Source organism: Mus caroli, unplaced genomic scaffold (assembly GCF_978045245.1).
Source record: "Mus caroli unplaced genomic scaffold, Mus_caroli_1 scaffold_17, whole genome shotgun sequence".
In the NCBI taxonomy this organism is placed as follows: domain Eukaryota; kingdom Metazoa; phylum Chordata; class Mammalia; order Rodentia; family Muridae; genus Mus; species Mus caroli.
In genome coordinates, this window is record NW_028227272.1 from 674957 (window position 1) to 693222 (window position 18266).

The 18266-nt window shown below is 40.6% G+C and overlaps 1 protein-coding gene across 2 annotated transcripts in view; it reads right to left on the reverse strand.

Annotated features, from left to right (window-relative positions):
• Crebbp (CREB binding lysine acetyltransferase) overlaps nucleotides 1–18266 on the reverse strand; it is a 132869-nt gene that overhangs the window by 63422 nt on the left and 51181 nt on the right. For both annotated transcript variants that reach the window (XM_029470633.2, XM_021184469.3), the window contains exon 3: nucleotides 7794–7970. In XM_029470633.2, the coding sequence (XP_029326493.1) occupies nucleotides 7794–7970 (177 nt within the window). The remainder of the gene's footprint in view (nucleotides 1–7793; nucleotides 7971–18266) is intronic.

The window sequence follows — 18266 nt, forward strand, 5'->3', positions numbered from 1 at the left end:
TAAATGACCAAATGGTTAATTAAAAATCAATAAATACAGCAACAGTCCTGAGGCCTGCTTCACATTATATGACCTCACTGTAGCAACCTCACACCGAACACAAGATGTGCACTCCATATTGCACGTCCCAACATGCTGAGTCAACACCAGCAAATACTGTCTGGAAAACCTCAGGCTCAAGACTGCACATACGAACTTCTGTTCTTCAAGAAACAGAATCATTTAATTATAGAAAACAAAAACGTTGAATATTTCTCTTCAATCTTCTTCAGTAATAATGTATCAGAATGCATTTTATTTTATCTTATGTGCATGGGTGCTTTGCCTAGATATGTGTCTATGAACCACTTGTGTGCCTGGCACTTGAAGGGGCCCAGAGTTACATATGGTAATAAGCCGCTATTAGGGAATTGAACCCAGGGTCTTTTGAAAGAGCAATCAGTGCTTTTAAAATTTATCTCTTCACTTTCAGTGTATCAGAATGTTTGATTTTTAAAGCAGAGTCGCTGACAAGTTTCAACTTAAAAAAATTATCAAATTAAATCTTGGCTTGGGAATAGGACAGAATTTCCAAAATGTCCTCAATACATTTACCATTTTGCAGTATATTTACACAAAGCAGAATTTTCAGAACTGATTATAAAATCAAAATATCAACTTGAAAAAAAAATCACTGAAGATGCTCTAAACTCTGCAGACATACAGATATTAAAAAAAAAAACCAAACTTATCTTGCCATCTCTCATAGAAAGAACGTTATTTTCTAGTAAATGTTCAAGAATAGGCAAGGTCTTCAAAGAATTTCATGTCTCAAACATTGGTATTGCTTGCACTGATTCTTTTCAGGACCCTGAAACCACTGAGGATGCAAAGCTGAGGCCTAAAACAGGAAAGAAAGTGTTCATTAAATCTACACAGCTGTCAAGACCCAGCATCATGGCATATGCCTATTATCTCAATGCTCAGAAGCCTGAAGCAGGAATTGAAGGCTATCTTGGGCTACATAGTATGAACTGTCAACACAAAACCACCACAGCTATTAGCTAGAAGAAGAGATAATTATTCAAGAGACAATGAATATGAAGTGGTGAGATGGGAAAATACCTAAGCACACCTCCTATAGTCTCTAAGAAAAGATGCCCAACATTGTAACATGATTTTGCTATTTAAAAACTTGTTGGATGACAGTCAAGCCTGTCCTGGGATACACACGGCCTACAGGCTGCAGGTTGAACATGATTATACAAACATCTCCAAATTACTTAAACCAGATACAATGAAAATGTGAAATAAATAATTGTTATACCATACTGTTTGGAGAATGAAAACAAGAAAATTTTGTATGTAGTTCACACAGACACATGTGAGATTTATTGGATCCATGGATGTAGGCCAGTTGTATTCACAGAGGAGACGCAGGCCTCCATGCAGCTTTTGACTGTTAAACCCGGTCCTTCCTAATGCCCAATTCATTAACCAGACCCAAGAGAAAGAAAACAAAAACAGCAAATAAAAGCTGAAGTAAGTAAGGCAAGTCCATTCCACAGGGCACAGCTGGCCACTTGGCCAACATTGTAGTGAATAATGGCTGTCATACACTTTATTTAGATTGGCTCTTATACTAAAGGCACACACATATAACTGCAGATTCTAATAAAAAAGGACTACTCAGCCATCATCTATTTGAGAAGTATCTGAATTTCATCAAAGGGGCTTAGGCACCATAAGCTGGGAAACTAATCAAGAAACACAATGAAGTTTCAGAGTGACCACAGAAACAAATTCCTAGCCTTTTTTTCCTGGAGGATTCTGAATCTGGTAGAGGCTCAAGAACGTCCCATCATCAGCATGCACACTGAGATGCACAGCTACTTCCTGAAGCCCAGGACATATGGCAAGAAAGTCCAGTATGCATGGCTTACTACCCAGATGCTGCCAGTATCGCTGTTGTGTTTTGACAGGTCAGTGCTAGAAACTCTCCTCTGTCTGAAATTCCTCTGAACAGCCACATTTTCCTCCCATTTAGAGATAGCTGTCTATCAGCAGCTGTCTGGGTCCTGTCCAAACCTCTACCTCAAAATTTTAACATACAATCAAAACAAAGTATAACATCATTCTCATGAGCAATTTTAAGTAAGCTAAGTAAAGGAGCACACCAGATGACTCTCCTACCGCACATCCTTAAGAATGCTGATATCTCTAGTGTTGTTTTTTATTTGAAAAAACTACATATAGGAACTTCCTATCAGAAAGTAACCCCACAGAGACCTGCTAGGCCATGGAGATGAAAATTCTTTATTTCTTAAACATTCTTTGCCTAAGACAACTCCTACTTCTATGAAAATGGCTGCAAACCCAATCCAAAGCTTACGGCAAAATGTCACCAGGAATCAAGTGTTGTTCTTGTAAATGGAGAGCCACTCACTGTTCCTGGGCTAGAGAGATGGCTTAGTGGTTAAGAGCACTGACTATTCTTCCAGAGGTCCTGAGTTTAATTTCCAGCAACCACATGGTGGCTCACAACCATCTGCAATGGGATCTGATGCCCTCTTCTGGTGTGTCTGAAGAGAGGGACAGTGTACTCATATAAAAAAAAAACAAAAACAAAAAAGCAAAACAAAACAAAACAAACCCCACCTCACCACTCTTGTGCACACATTTCTCTTCAGGGAAGGTTCCCACATACTTCAAAACCAATACAGATAGGCAACATACTCTTCACCTCTGACAAAGCATTTCTCTTCCTTTATCAATAAATTGTAAGTAATTTAAAAATCTTTAGACCCACATAAAATGTCCTAGAACATTATACAATATATTTAATAATTATTTCAATCTTATTAGTTTATAAACATGTAAAGCAGTATACATACTGTAATTAAATTTAATGTGTGAGTAAGTCTAATATGCATTCCTGATTTTAGAACTTATCTTTCTGCAGAGAAAGATATGCAAAATACCTCTGAGAATCATAAAATGGTAAGACTTTACTAACAAAAGTCTATATAGAGACCATATATTTTTTATTATTTTATTTTTATTTAAAAAAACAGAAGCAGAGTTACAATGAGAAATATCTGAAAGTTTAAGAACATGCCTATTTTCTCTTGAATATATCCTCAAAAATAGACACTACCACATGTCTACTAGGGTTTCTGGTTTCTAACACTTTGTAGCTCCCAACACCAAAGCACTGGGAGTCACAAGAGAGGTAATCACAAGGTTTTCAAACATGGAAGTCACACCCATTTATCAGCACAGGATGGACCATTTTATGCTGCTTTTCCTGTCCTAATGATGCTCTTTAGCCTTTTAATCTCAGCTGACACCAAATCCACACTCCAAAAGTCCCTTCTCTACTTGTAGTGAATTACCCCTATCATCTCCTACATCAGCTTTTTTTCCTTCTCTCTAGCTGGAGATCTATCTGTTGCTCTTCCTGGGTCACATCATAAAGTTGTCTCTATACTGCCAGTGATTCCAAGATGGCCAGCAGTTCCCCTATTCATTCATACCACCCACTTACTTGCCATCCTCTCTTGGGATGCAGAGTTCAGTCACTTGCACCTACACCTTTGTTCCCTCCCTCAAATCTGCTCCTCTTCCAGCTCTGTAAAGGACACCTTTCTCAGGTGTTTTCTACCAGGACCTTTTCAGTAGATAATCTACCTAAGTGACAACCTTGTTTTCTCTCATAACCCACTGTGACTAACCATATCCAGGCCACTAGCACCTCCACAAAGTAGCTGGGGGTGGGGGGTGGAGGAGAGGGTGCCTTTGAATGACTTCAAAAAGAAAAACAAGCCGGGTGTGGTGGTGCACACCTTTAATCCCGGCACTCGGGAGGCAGAGGCAGGCAGATTTCTGAGTTCGAGGCCAGCCTGGTCTACAAAGTGAGCTCCAGGACAGCCAGAGCTATACAGAGAAACCTTGTCTCGAAAAACCATTAAAAGACAAAAAACAACAACAACAAAAAACCAAAAAACAAAAACTGCAGCTTATTTCCCTGTAAGCTGACAGCTCTCTTTCCACTCAAGATCCCTACCTAAACTCTAGCTTTTTAAAAAATATATATGTATTTTTTTTTATTTATGTGCCTGTTTTTGCCTGCATGTATGTCTGCCACTACATACATGCCTGGTGCTCATTGAGGCCAGGAAGAGGACATGAAATCCCCTGGAACTGGGGTTACAGATGCTTGTGAGTCACTGTGAGGGTGATAGGAATTAAAACTCAATACGGAGAAAGAATAGCCAATGCTCTTAACTGCTGAGCTATTTCTCCACACCAACTGCAAGATGACTTTTTCCTAGTTGGCCCTTCCTAATAAGAGTCATCATTCAAAAGTACTAGCTTTTGCAAAATCTATCACCCTGTGGGTTGTGACCCCTTTGAGGTGATCCAATGACCCTTTCATAAAGGTCACCTAAGACCATCTTTAGTAGCAAAATTATAGTTATGAAGTACCAATGAAATAATTTTATGGCTGGGGGTTCACCACAGCATGAGAACTGTATTACAGGGTCATTGCATTAGGAAGGATGACAACCATTGCTGTAGAGTCTCTGTGGCATCATCTTCAAATCTCCTTGCCTTGATGAGGCCTTTTCTGATGCTTCCACCTAAGAAGGTCTTTGTGTCCATCTCAACTACTGCATGGTACACAGGCAATTGAGGCAATTTTTTATACTGAAGAGCAAAACTCACCTTCTCTCACAACTGCCCTCTAGGCTCCCATACCTAAGCCCATTGCAGGCCACAGCAAACATGTCAAACAAAAGAAATAGGTCTCAACACGAGACAGAAATGCTGAAGCCAAGCAAGAAGAGAAAAAAAGAGTCCCCTGCTTGGTCCAAGACTATGAGGCTTCAGTTACCCAATGAAGATCTTAACCTGCATTATCTGGCATCAGTGTCCCTAACCTGAACTGTTTGGTACCAAAGTCAATCAACTCCTAAAAAACTCTTGTGCTGGCTATTTTTTTTAATCAACTTTTAGACAAGCTTAGGTCATTCTGATAAGAGGGAACCTTCACTGAGAAAATACCTCTACAAGACTGGCCTGTAGGTAATTCTGTGGGGCCATCTTCTTGATTAATGACTGATGTGAAAGGGTTCAGCTCCATTACAGGTGATGCCTATAGGTGGACCTGAGTTGCTATTTTTTAAAAAAAGCACACTGAGCAAGCCACAAGGAATAAGCCAATAAGCAGCATTCTTCCATGATCTCTGCTTCTCTCAATAACAGACAGTGATGTGGAAATGTAAGCCTTTTCTCCCCAAGTTGCTTTTGATCCTTTATTACTGAAATAAGAAATCAACCAAAACAACTATCAAAGTATATTTCTTCTCATCTCCCCAAAAAAGGGAGAAGGACATTATGTTCAGGGCATCATATTTTCCTTTTTTAATGTAATAGATCTATTTTTTATAACAATGTTTCCTTGCCATGTGAAAATCTGTCATCTTAATACACCAGATATAATAGAGAAATTCAAGAAAGATCACAAAACACAGTCAAGAAACTGCAAACAAACTGTGCAAGCACAGGCTAGGAAAGCCACTCCCAGGGAACTCAGGGCTGCTAAAACATCTAGGTATATAATTAAAAAGGAAGCCACATAGCCATGAACAAGCAAGACTCCCCCAGAACCTTAATTTTCTCACCATCAAATGGGACCTGCTGATGATACCTCAAGAAGTCACAGCAGGAATAAAGTAAAGACACTTGCAGCCTGTGCCTTGACCCCTTTAATCAGCCCTACCTCTATGTTCCACTAAGGGCTTTTCCTCATGAGCACATGGCGTGGACATGGCCTGGCCCACTCTGTACCTCCAGAATAAACAATACAAGCAGCAAAGGACCTAGTTTACTTCCCAAAGGCATCTATGAATCTTTCTCTAAACATGACCTTTATAAGAAAGGTGGCCTGAGTGAGCACTACAGCTTCTGTAGACAAAAAAGCTTTACTATGAAGGTTTACTATGGTTTTGAGGGGGGTTAAGGAACAGTGTTGACTGAATTCTTCCAAAATCCCAGAAAACAAACAAAGGAATGAGACATACTGCTATTGTTCCTCCTGACCACTCTTCAAAGCAAGGGTTCCCAATAGGAAAAGCTGTACCCCAAAGAGCCTAGTCCTTTAGTGCCTGAAGATACTGGGTTGTAACAGCCAGGACGGAGGAAGGACTTTGGATAGTGGGCCAGGGTTATTGCCAAACATTACCAAGGTTCTAGGTGGCCTTGTGTGAGAACACTGACCACTGCTGAGGCTGCAAGGAGCCCTGCTCAAGTCCTGAAAGGAGAAGGCCAGGCCCTCTGCCTAGTCCCTCTGTGCAACCCTCGTCCATACTACACTTAGCAAGTTGAGGTCTCCAAAGTAGCAGCCAAGGCTAGCAGAGGAAGCTGGAGTACAGGAATTTTAACATTCTGGAATTAATAGTGTAGAAAGGAACTTAAGAAGCCAGAGAGAAATTTAAAAGTAGAAAGGGAGGAAAACATTGTCAGGGATTCCTGTGTATAAAACAGAGAACATCATGGAAAAATAGAATTTTTTTCCCCCTAAAGTCTAAATGTGTGCCTAGCTACCAAGGAGGCACAGGTAATGCAGCTGGCCTTGGAGTTCATGCCACTGTCTTTGCAGGGAGAATTGAAAACAAAGCATGAGAGAGGGAGGCCAGGCAGTATATAAGCTGACTCTAAGGTCCCAGAGGCTAAGACTGTGTCCACAACCCTGGCAACCAAAAGTTAATGAAAGGAAGCTAGCAGAGTAGGAGAGCTAAGGGGACTGTCCTAATAACAAAGAACAGGAAATCATCAGTGGTTCTGAAAATAGGCAGATTTTACAGCTTTAAAAGGGGTGGGGGCTGTTGTCTTCCCAGGACATCTCACTGTTCCCATTTTCTGATTGTACACTAATGGAGAAAAGGCCTCACTCAACACTTGCCTGAGAACACTGCATGCTGTAAACTCTGTCATTCTCTTCGCCTTGGCACATACTAAGGTTAGAGAAGATCTTACAGAGGGGGAGGGAGGAGATAGAGAATACTCAGGAATTCTTCTACTAGTATTTCAAAATGACAAGTTTTTCCATGTTAAAAGACAACTTTCTAAAGAGCATGGTCAGTTTTCACTAAACCTTGCCAAGTCATTTTACTGTACAAGTACATGGAAGTATGGAGGGGCCACTGTCACCAACAAACGTAAGGAAGAGAAGTGGTTGAGAGGTTAACCAGCCACCACCTGCATACGATGCCTTCAATGTTCTAAATTAACAGATTCTATTCTGGGAAGAAAGAGACACTCACTCGCATTGGCTTGTTAGGTTAGAGATTTCATATACAATTTCTGTTATAGCTTGGGAACTCTTAAGAATGATGATATGTAATCATCTATCAAGTCAGACCTAATACCGTCTCATCAGTACAAAATAATTCTTGAATACAAAAACATAGTCTTTTAACTGCAACACAAATCAAACTTCTACTGACAGCTTCAACCCACTAACAACAAGTAAGCCAGTATTGTTGATATTCATAAATTTGGAAAGAACGGTAAAATAATTCACGTGTATAACTCTCACCATCAACAAAGGGAATCTGGGAGGAGCAGCTAAATCAGCCTTCCCTGCCCTTCTTGTTGCTAGCTCATAACATTTAGAGAGCTCTTAGGAGGTGGGTTCTGATGCTATCACCAATGCACACCCAGTTACAGCTTTTCACTGTGAGCACCATAAATCCATATGCCAAAGCACCCACCAAACCCCTCAGTACAGAAAACAAAGGGCAACTTACCATATTTGGCACAGTGGTGACTGAAGTATTCTTGATATCTGTAGGAAAAGCAGGCAAACTATTGACCATGCTCTGTTTGCTGGCTAACTGGGGGTTCACTCCAGTGGCTCCCATCTGCTGCCCTCCAGTTTGACTAAAGGGTTGTCCAAATGGACTTGTGGTACCAGTCATTCCCATCTGAAACAAAAACAGGAACCATCAACTGTCATGACACAATCATACATGAAAAACAGACTTTAGAAGTGCTTGTCTGACCCAATGATGCCAAGGTGTAACCTCCCTCCAGTTATAAATGAAAGCTTCATTGTCAAGAGTTCCTTAGAACTGTGAAAGGACAAGTTTCACTCAATAACTTAATGCTACAGACAGAAGGCTAATAAAGTGGCTTAAAGACTAGATCATCCCTGTCTGAACTACCATCACAGAAGAGGCAACACTTTTTCCTCCTCACGTTGGCCAAAGCCCTGCCCTGTCCTGCACTAGTCCTACACAGCAAAGGCTCTGAGATAAAGACCATTGGGAACTTTTTCAGCTAATATTTAATTACTCTACAAGTGCTTTTATTCTCTCAGGGGTCTTGATCAGATTTCAAGGGGGTAATATGATGGTTGGAAACACTCTGATAGGTTTCTTTAGAAAATTTCTTTCTTCCCTCTCCCCCCACTTTTCTCTTCTCCCATTACCAACAGCCTTTTCCCTTTGGTTGTGAGACTAGATTTTAACAGCTGAGTCAGCCCTCTGGCTCAATTTTTGTTTTGTTTTGTGTTTTTTAGACAGAATTCTCTATGTAGCACTGGCTCTCCTAGTACTCACTCTGTAGATCAGGCTGTCCTCAAACTCAAAGGGGGCCTCTGCTCCCTGCCCCCAAGTGCTGGGATTAAAGGCATGTGCGTAAAATACCCAGCTTTCTTTCTTTCTTTTTAAACTACTAAAATATAGTCTATCTGTGTTGTTTAGACTGGCTTTGAACTCATGATCCTCCCATCTCAGCCTGTGTGTACTATCACATTCCACTTTCTTCAGGAAATTCCATCTTTTCTCCTTGGCAAGTTGACAGTTTCAGCATGGCTTCAATTCCCAAAAGGTAAGAATCATGGACAAAGTCTAAGATCATGGACAGCAAGTTACAGATACCCAGTTCAAAGGAACTCATTTTGAAAGCTAGTAGATTCCTATCCTGAGTCTGTAACAAAAAGATACCCAGACTAACCAAGGATGCCAGACCTTGAGTATCTGGCACCATGCTCATTTCCCACACCAGCCTGTGCTCAGTCAGATCAGAGCCAGTAATTAAAGTTTTAAGGCCAAAGAAATGGACATATGCCTCCAAGGGCTACCACAGCTCGTCTCACTGTAGTTTGTCCCATCTTAAAAGGAGTGACAGATCAGATAGAAAGCAATGGACACAGCTGTGGATTTAGGGAAAAAAAAATCCACTTTTAGAGTGTCTAGATTTCTAGATTTTTAATTCTCTATCTATTCTCTGTTGATGAAATCAAATTATCTATGGTCCCAAGTCTAAGCTTAGCACGCTGCTTAGCACCAGTACTCAAAACTCAAACAATAAAATTAAGATGTCTAAATCCAATTACTGATAAAACCCACTTAGTCCTTTTAACTTCCTAACAGTTACTTATTAATAAGCTAATTAACTTAGCTTTATTCTCAACTCAAGTTTTATCAGATTTAGTTTAAATCTGCTACTGAAACTGAGTAAAGTCCAAAGCAAAAAAGTAACTTTCAGTGACTGTGAGATTTATTTGTAAACAAAATAAAACATGTAGAATGTTAATATTCTCATTTATCAGTAGCCCACACAGGAAAGTGTGCTTTTACTGCTGTTCTTCCAAACAGAGCCCCTTCAAGTACTTAATTCAAGTCCAATCTCAGAAAAGTTCATTACAGTAGAATCCCCAAACAATAACAAAACCTCTCATAAAGTAGTATCTATGAAATCACAGCTCTGTCCACTTGCCAGGAAAAAGCACTGTGATCATGTGTGCCAGTCAGTCATTCAAGAATCTGCTTATCTGGTAATGTCTCTCTTTACTAAGAATAAAAACATGTTAACTGCAGCCCCAACGAGTAAAGAGTGAGCACAACGGGGAAGGTGCTAGACCTGAACCTACACAGTCGAGGTAGGAGGCCACAGAGAACCCTATACAAACTTTGCTCACTGACCCAAGGGCATTTGTGGCAAACCAGCAATTATCTAGTCACCAGGCTGCTCAGGTCTTAGGCTGCACAACATGGTCAACTGACAGCACCCAACCAAACAGATGATGGAAAGCACAGAGCACTATTCAACTCCAGAGATACCTGCCATCATAGTACTTACGCTCATCCATGCTGAGTCTCACTCGGTCACAAAGCCACAAACATTTATTTGTCTTACACTGAAGGTGCTTAGTGTTTACGGGGGCAACTAAATAACCACTCTAAGAAGCCTCCAGGAACAAAAGCTTAAAATCACTGTGGAGAAAGTAAGCCACTGAAGCCCGAGCACAACAGCACAAATCTGGGGCACACTGGGAGAAGCAGCTGTCCTCTTTCCATCTTCTAGAGTTTGGAAGCAGACTCGAGAAGGTGATGACTGCAAAAGCACTAAGGGGTCTGAATTCAGATCTGCAGCACCAATGTAAAACTGGGCACAGTAACATGCATCTGTAAGCCATACCCACATCAACACATACATATACATGCACACAAATAATAATAATAAACAATATAAAATAATAAACTCTCAAGGTTCTCAATTACCAAATAGTAATCAACTGGTAGTTCACCTTGATTTTTTACAGGATGGCAGTTTTGTGTTTGATGACAACAGTCAGTCTCTGGCCATATATGCAGCAAATGTTCTCTACCTTACCTCCTATGTCAACAAACCTTGGGCTTTGGTGCAAGATCCTAACCTAGACATCTCCCCCCAAAACCAAACAAGCCTAGGCACCCAAATACTGACCCATTAGTGGGTACCTCTGGTTGCAAAAGCTTCCTCAGTTTGCTTTAATGGAAAACAAATACTATTTTCTACTTATGATAGAACAGCTACTGAAATATTAAAACAAGTTTTGAGATCCAAAAGAGCACAAAGATTCTCTCCACTACACTAAGAGAGCATCCTAGTTCCTCTTGGATTCACTCAACTTCCTCTCCCAACTCAGCAAGCAAGATCCAAATCAAAAAGATAATTAACATACATCTCAACCATCAAAACGTTAAGACAGAGAAATCTAAAAAACTAAAGGGCTTAAGGCACAATGACACTGATATTTGGAAAGGCTGAGTCAAAAGATACAGGTGGCCCACTGCAAATGAGGCCCCTTTCCCAGGTAGACTTTACAGTAGCAGTATAGAACTGATCTGCCTTCTTGCTCCTCTGTAGAATGGAAACACAGAGAGGCATTTTCTCCACAATAAAGTCACATTAGTGGTAGGGTGGCTCCTCTTCCAGAAGAGCTCCCACACTACACTGGGCTGAAACAATGGGCAGGCACAACTTAAATCATCAGTAGGACCAGGACAGAGGAGTCTGTCCTGTTTTGTGTGGTGGTGTTTTTTGTTTGTTTTGAGGGTACACATGCATTATTAAATTCTCAAAGGAAGTCCAATAGGATTCTCAAGAGCTCCTCAGAGTGGATATTGCTTGCCTGTGAGAAAATGAGTTCAAGCTAAAACAACCTCATGCCTCATGTAAGAGTTTTATTGCACAGATAACCAACCACTCATGAAGCCAACCATGCCACAACAAATGAACTCTGACCGTAATTTCCAGATGACTACTCAGGATAAATACTCAAAGTAGGGTCCAACTCCAGTGAAATGCCACATAGATATGACCGAAGCTACACATTGGATGAGATGGGCCATGTGACCAGCAGGAGGAAGGGAAAGACAGAAAGACAAGGAGATACATGCTGTCATGTAGGAGCTCATAAGGACTCAGCAGGGCTATGGAATGTTTCCTGTGACTACAAGTATGATATAATTTCAGAAAGGCAAGTTCGTTTTTTAAAAAATGGACTTCAGTTTTCCTCATAATTTTATATACATTTAAAACCATATAGCAGAACACTTTTTTTTTATTTTTAATATTTTTATTACATATTTTCCTCAATTACATTTCCAATGCTATCCCAAAAGTCCCCCATAGCGCCCCCCACTTCCCTACCCACCCATTCCCATTCTTTTGGCCCTGGCATTCCCCTATATTGGGGCATATAAAGTTTGCAAGTCCAATGGGCCTCTCTTTCCATTGATGGCCGACTAGGCCATCTTTCGATACATATGCAGCTAGAGACAAGAGCTCCGGGGTTCTGGTTAGTACATCATGTTGTTCCAACAATAGGGTTGCAGATCCCTTTAGCTCCTTGGGTACTTTCTCTAGCTTCTCCATTGGGAGCCCTGTGATACATCCAATAGCTGACTGTGAACATCCACTCCTGTGTTTGCTAGGCCCCGGCATCGTCTCACAAGAGACAGCTATATTTGGGTCCTTTCAGCAAAATCTTGCTAGTGTATGCAATGGTGTCAGCGTTTAGAAGCTGATTATGGGATGGATCCCTGGATACGGCAGTCTCTAAATGGTCCATCCTTACATCACAGCTACGAACTTTGTCTCTGTAACTCCTTCCCTGGGTGTTTTGTTCCCAATTCTAAGAAGGTGCACAGTGTCCACACTTTGGTCTTCATTCTTCTTGAGTTTCATGCGTTTAGCAAATTGTATCTTATATCTTGGGTATCCTAAGTTTTGGGCTAATATCCACTTATCAGTGAATACATATTGTGTGAGTTCTTTTGTGATTGTGTTACATAGCAGAACACTTGAAGGAAGTGTGACAGAAAATAACCAGAAAAGCAAGTACGGCTTTCAGCAATAAACTAACTTTGACTTCACAGACAAGCAAAGGAATGCCTAAAAACTACAGGAACATTAGAACTCAGCTCAAGACTTCACTCTAAGTGTCATATGCCCAATTCAGAGACACTGTCCTACACCATGAAGCCTGTCACCTCCCTAATGCATAGTAACTACATCTTCTAAGTACACCAGACTGAAATGAGTACCACTGCACAGAGACCCTGGCAAACTATAGCCAGTGAGATAATGGCAGTATGCCTAATTTTAAGGGCACAACAAATCTTATTAGTACACACCCCCCAAATAAGATGTCATTTATAGAGGTGGTAATTCCTCTGAGCCAAGCCAGTGAGCTTTGGGTATTACCGTGGTCTGAATGATGGCTTTGCCACCTACTGTGTGTGTGAGACCTTCTATACTCTGATATACAATGGAGATGAAAACACCTCCTCTAAGGGCTGTGTGAGTATTTAAAAAAAAAAATCACATTTATGAAGCATTCCAAATCAGAGCTGCCATAAAGAAAGTCCACGAATGCTTGCTTCCTCTACCCTCATGAGTATTCTAAGGCTTTGGGGGTCAAATTACACTAAATATGATTTCTTTCCAAGGGTTATCTACAAAAATAATGAAATAAAAACAGTTCTGAGAATGTCTGATAATATGTAGCAGCTTACACTCAAGCTGGCAGATCGAGGACAGCTGAGATCACTGCATCTGATTATGAGCTGTGTTCTGATAACTATGAAATTCATTAGGATGAAAGCAAGCACTCAAGGCTCACTAACTATACAGATATTGTGAAGAGACAATTATTTTCAAGCTATCCCAGTAAATCAAATATTTTCAACTTAAAAACTTTGTTTATAGGGAACTGGAGAAGTAGCTCAAGGGTTAAGAGCACTGGCTGCTCGTCCTGAGGACCTGAGTTCAATTCCCAGTACCCACCCACATGGCAGCTTACAACTGTTTGCAACTTGAGTTCCAGGGAATTGATACCCCTCACATAGACATACATGCAGGCAAAACACTAATGCACATGAAATAAAAATAAATTATTAAAAAAAAACTTTGTTCATTCCGAGCTTAAAATGAATTAAGAAGCAACAACTTAAAATGAATTATTAAGCAACTTCAAATGAATTAAGAAGCAACAATGGCTTATGGCATTCAACACTGTTGGTCCCAGAATCTGGGAAGCTGAGGCAGGAGAAATCTGTGACTAAGCAATATAGAAGACTGTCTCAAGAAAAATAAAATTATCATAAGCAGTATGACCAGGATATACTCGTATAATGCACATGAACTGGAATATGAACCAAACTTCAACAAGAACAAAAACACTCATGAACAACAACAAAAAAAAACAGCGTGCTTCCTGCTCCAATGTAGGTCACATACACAACTGCTCACCTGGTGTACTTCAGTCTAGCCTGACAGGTGAGTCAAGCAGGAACTTTCAGTCTTTCTCTATGTAGTAGACTACACATAAAACCAAAGATTTATATAAGGTATCTACAAACAATATGATCTAACAAATATAAAAAAACCAAAAATGTAAATAATTTAAGTACCAGAAATATTCATTCTTTCTGAAGAAAAAATGAACCATTACTAGCCTAGACTATGGCTGGATCATTTGCAAAGCCAAAGTTCTCTCTCTTGGCAACCCACCATTGTTGGAAAAAAGCCAAGAAGAGCAGTTTTCATGGAAAAGCTTGGCTGTATTCAGTCATCAGCTATCACCCACTTGTTCTTGGAATCCTTCCAGTACCTCTACTTGATGAATGGAAGTTAAGGGATATATACCAGTAATGACAATACTATACAATGTTGTTGGCAACATTTACCAACCAGATCATACCTGAAAAGCAAAAACCTAGGTGGGCTGACCACTGTGGTAGCTCTGAGGAAGACACAGCCCTAGATCTGAGCACTTCCTGTCATCAGTAAACCTTCCTTGCAAAATTGTTTCAAGCCCCTCTCATGCTTCCTCTTGAATAAGACTTCTTTTAAGGCACTGGGAGAGAAGCCAGTAGTCTAATATTAGTGCTATGCCTCAGCAGGCCAAGACCTTTGGAGACACCATCTCTACATGGTGCAATTGATATTAATTCACAAGCAAAGCCCTGGGCTGGGGGCAGTAGGAGATTTGTTTCTAATTCTGCTCTGAACTAGCCACATGGCAGGAATGAACCTCTTGCCTCCAACCTTAATTTTTTCATGTATAAAACAGGAACACACTGGGCAGTGGTGGTGCACACCTTTAATCCCAGCACTGGGAGGCAGAGTCAGGCAGATTTCTGAGTTCAAGGCCAGCCTCGTCTACAGAGTGAGTTCCAGGACAGCTAGGGCTATACATAGAAACTTAGTCTAGAAACAAAACAAAAACAAAACAACCCAAACAAACAAACCCAGGAACACTCAAATGATCATAATGGAACCTTCACGGTTCTTTCTAAGTCATGTCCATTTTTAGTCTCAATCAGTACTTAATTTATATGACAAGTTTTACTGATAGGAGATGTAGGTATTTACAGTGGGAAACCATTTGGAATTTCAATATGGGGGGCCTGAAAGGGCCTTATATCAGTGATACTCTCCATGTGGCCAAAGGCCATTTCAAAAGATCATATAGGGTACATCCTACTATCTGCACAGCACAGGAATCAAGCATCCAAGCTTCATGCTCTCTGTACTCTTGTCCAGAGTTAACTTACAAAAAGTATGATGGAGTATAAGACTATCTAAAAGGGACAACAGAATGTAAGTGGATTGCTGTCTTAGTCAGGGTTTCTATTCCTGCACAAACATGACCAAGATGCAAGTTGGGGAGGAAAGGGTTTATTCAGGAAAGGGTTTATTCAGCTTACACTTCCCTATTGCTGTTCATCACCAAGGAAGTCAGGACGGGAACTCAAGCAGGTCAGGATACAGGAGCTGATGCAGAGGCCATGGAGGGATGTTTCTTACTGGCTTGCTTCCTCTGGCTTGCTCAGCCTGCTCTCTTACAGAACCCAAGACTATCAGCCCAGAGATGGTCCCACCCACAAGGGGACCTCCCACGTTGATCACTAATTGAGAAAATGCCTTACAGCAAGATCTCATTTTCTCAACTGCAGCTCCTTTCTCTGTGATAACTCCAGCTTGTGTCTAGTTAACACAAAACCAGTCAGTAAAACTGACCCCTTATCAATTTGACACACAAACACATCACTATTAAGCCTTAACCCTTACTTTCTTATTCATACCCAAGATCTAAATAACTTTAAAAGTCCCACAGCTTTTGCAAATTCTTACATATTAAATTTCAATCCCTTTAAAATACCCAATCTCTTTTAAAATTCAAAGTCTTTTTACAATTAAAAGTCTCTGTAGGCTCCACTAAAATACTTTCTTCCTTTAAGAGGGAAAAATATCAGGGCACAGTCACAGTCAAAATCAAAATCAAACTCCAACCGTCCAATGTCAGGTCCATTCATGATCTTATGGGCTCCTCCACTGGCTTGGGTCACTTCTCCAGCCCTGCCCTTTGTAACACACATCTTGTCTTCTAGGCTCCAGCTGTCCGTACTCCACTGCTGCTGCTGTTCTTGGTGGTCATCTCATGGTATTGGCATCTCCAAAACACTGCTGTGCTTCCGCTGCAACTAGGCTTCACCAATAGCCTCTCATAGGCTCTCTTCATGGTTCCAAGCCTCAACTCCTTTGCATGACCCCTTCAGTCCTGGGCCATCAATTGTACCTGAGACTGCGCCTTCACCAATGGTCTTCTGTGGTCTTTCACAGTGCCAAGCCTCAGCTGCTCTTCATGACACTTTCATGCCTTCAAAACCAGTACCACCTGGGTAACTCTTACACATTACCAAGCACAGCCAAAGCACAAGGTACAACCTTGGCTATCTCTGGAACACAGCCTCTGTGCTCTCAGAAAACACTTCCCAGAAGATGTCACCTCAGTGATGCTGGTCTCTTCTTAATCACCGCTAATTTCTTAGATCCAGCTAACCAGTAAAACAAAGTCCCAGTAACACAAAGGTTCCCTTTAGTGGTTCTGGCATCTTGCTAATCACAGCTGATTCTTCAGCCCCAGCTAACCAAAACCACAGAATCTTAACAATCAAACTAGCAATGGCCCTGAAAAATGTCTTTAATATTCCCTCTGAAATTTCACAAGCCAGGCCTCCATCGTCTGCACTGTTCTCAACATTATCTTCCAAGCTCCTATCCAACATCCCACAGAGCTCTTAACACCGAATGGATCTTTTAGTCCAAGTTCCAAAGTCCTTTCACAGTCCTTCCTAAAACATGCTCAGGTTGTCACAGGAATACCCCACTATGCTACGCAGCTCAGAGACCAAACTCAGGTTAGCCGGTTTGCATGGCAAGAACTTTCTGAGCTGTCTCAACAGTCCCAGTTTTTCTCTTTTAAAACTTCTGTATTCTTTAAAATACCTACTAGAAACATTATTTTATAAGGAGAAATTGTTCTTTAAAGTCATTTCTACTCAAATATTGTGACTGCCTGAAATGGCATGATGACCCACTGTTTGGCAGCACAATATTTAAAATATTAGCTGAAGCTATCATTAGTACTTAATACAACTAAGTAAACCAAACTCATTCATTATGGTTCAGAGATTACATGGTTATAAACTGTCGCACCTGGCCTTAATGTATTTTAATGCGACTAGAAAAATATCTGAATGAATGAGACTTGGCCATCATTATCAGATCTTTACCACTGGAATGGAGAAAAGGAGGAAAAACAGAACTAAGTACGAGTAATCAGGACACCAAAGGCTGTATGCTGCTCAGTTTATTGCTTCAGCAATCACATGTTGGCTCTGGGTACAACAAAGGTACAATTATACCTGCTATTTGAACTCTGGTTCAATTCTGGCAGCCAGAGACGCTGCTTCATTAGGAATGTTTTGGTACCTAAGCTTTGGAGAGCTTAAGCAAGAAACCAGAGTGGCATTTACCTGAAAATACTTAGTCCCAAGTTCAACCACCCAGGTGTCATTACCATCATTAAGCACTAACTAACAAACAAAACCCAGCTTCTCTAAGGAGCAGACTCTTCCAGCAATGAGACTATAGATCTGATCTCTATAGCCCAGCCCACCTGCTACTGAGCTCAGCTGCGATCATACACACATTACCAAGAAGGAAGTATCTACTAGTTATTTTTCAGAAGGTACTATAGAGTGGTAAAGGAACTGCTGCTATCCTAACTACAGAACACTTACGATTTTTCAAAAGTCCCCCAAAAGAATGACATTCTTATCCTTAAATATGTAGTATACAAAAATGTATACCTCCAGAAGTTTTATATCACTATTTGTAGAAAAATATTCTCACTTCCTAAAAAGAAAATGTCACCAATATAAAATTCCTGGTTTTTACAAGGAAAGTCAAAATATTCTAAATGTTTCTCTCATAATATTCTAGAAGAGTTTAAAACTTTCTCTGCCCACAGCCAAACAGAAGAAGATTTCTACATGACAGAATACACATTACACAGGTAAGGTAGATAATCAAATCTGTTTGAAGTTAAGTTTACTATATTAATCCTGCCAATCCATGAGCATGGGAGATCTTACCAT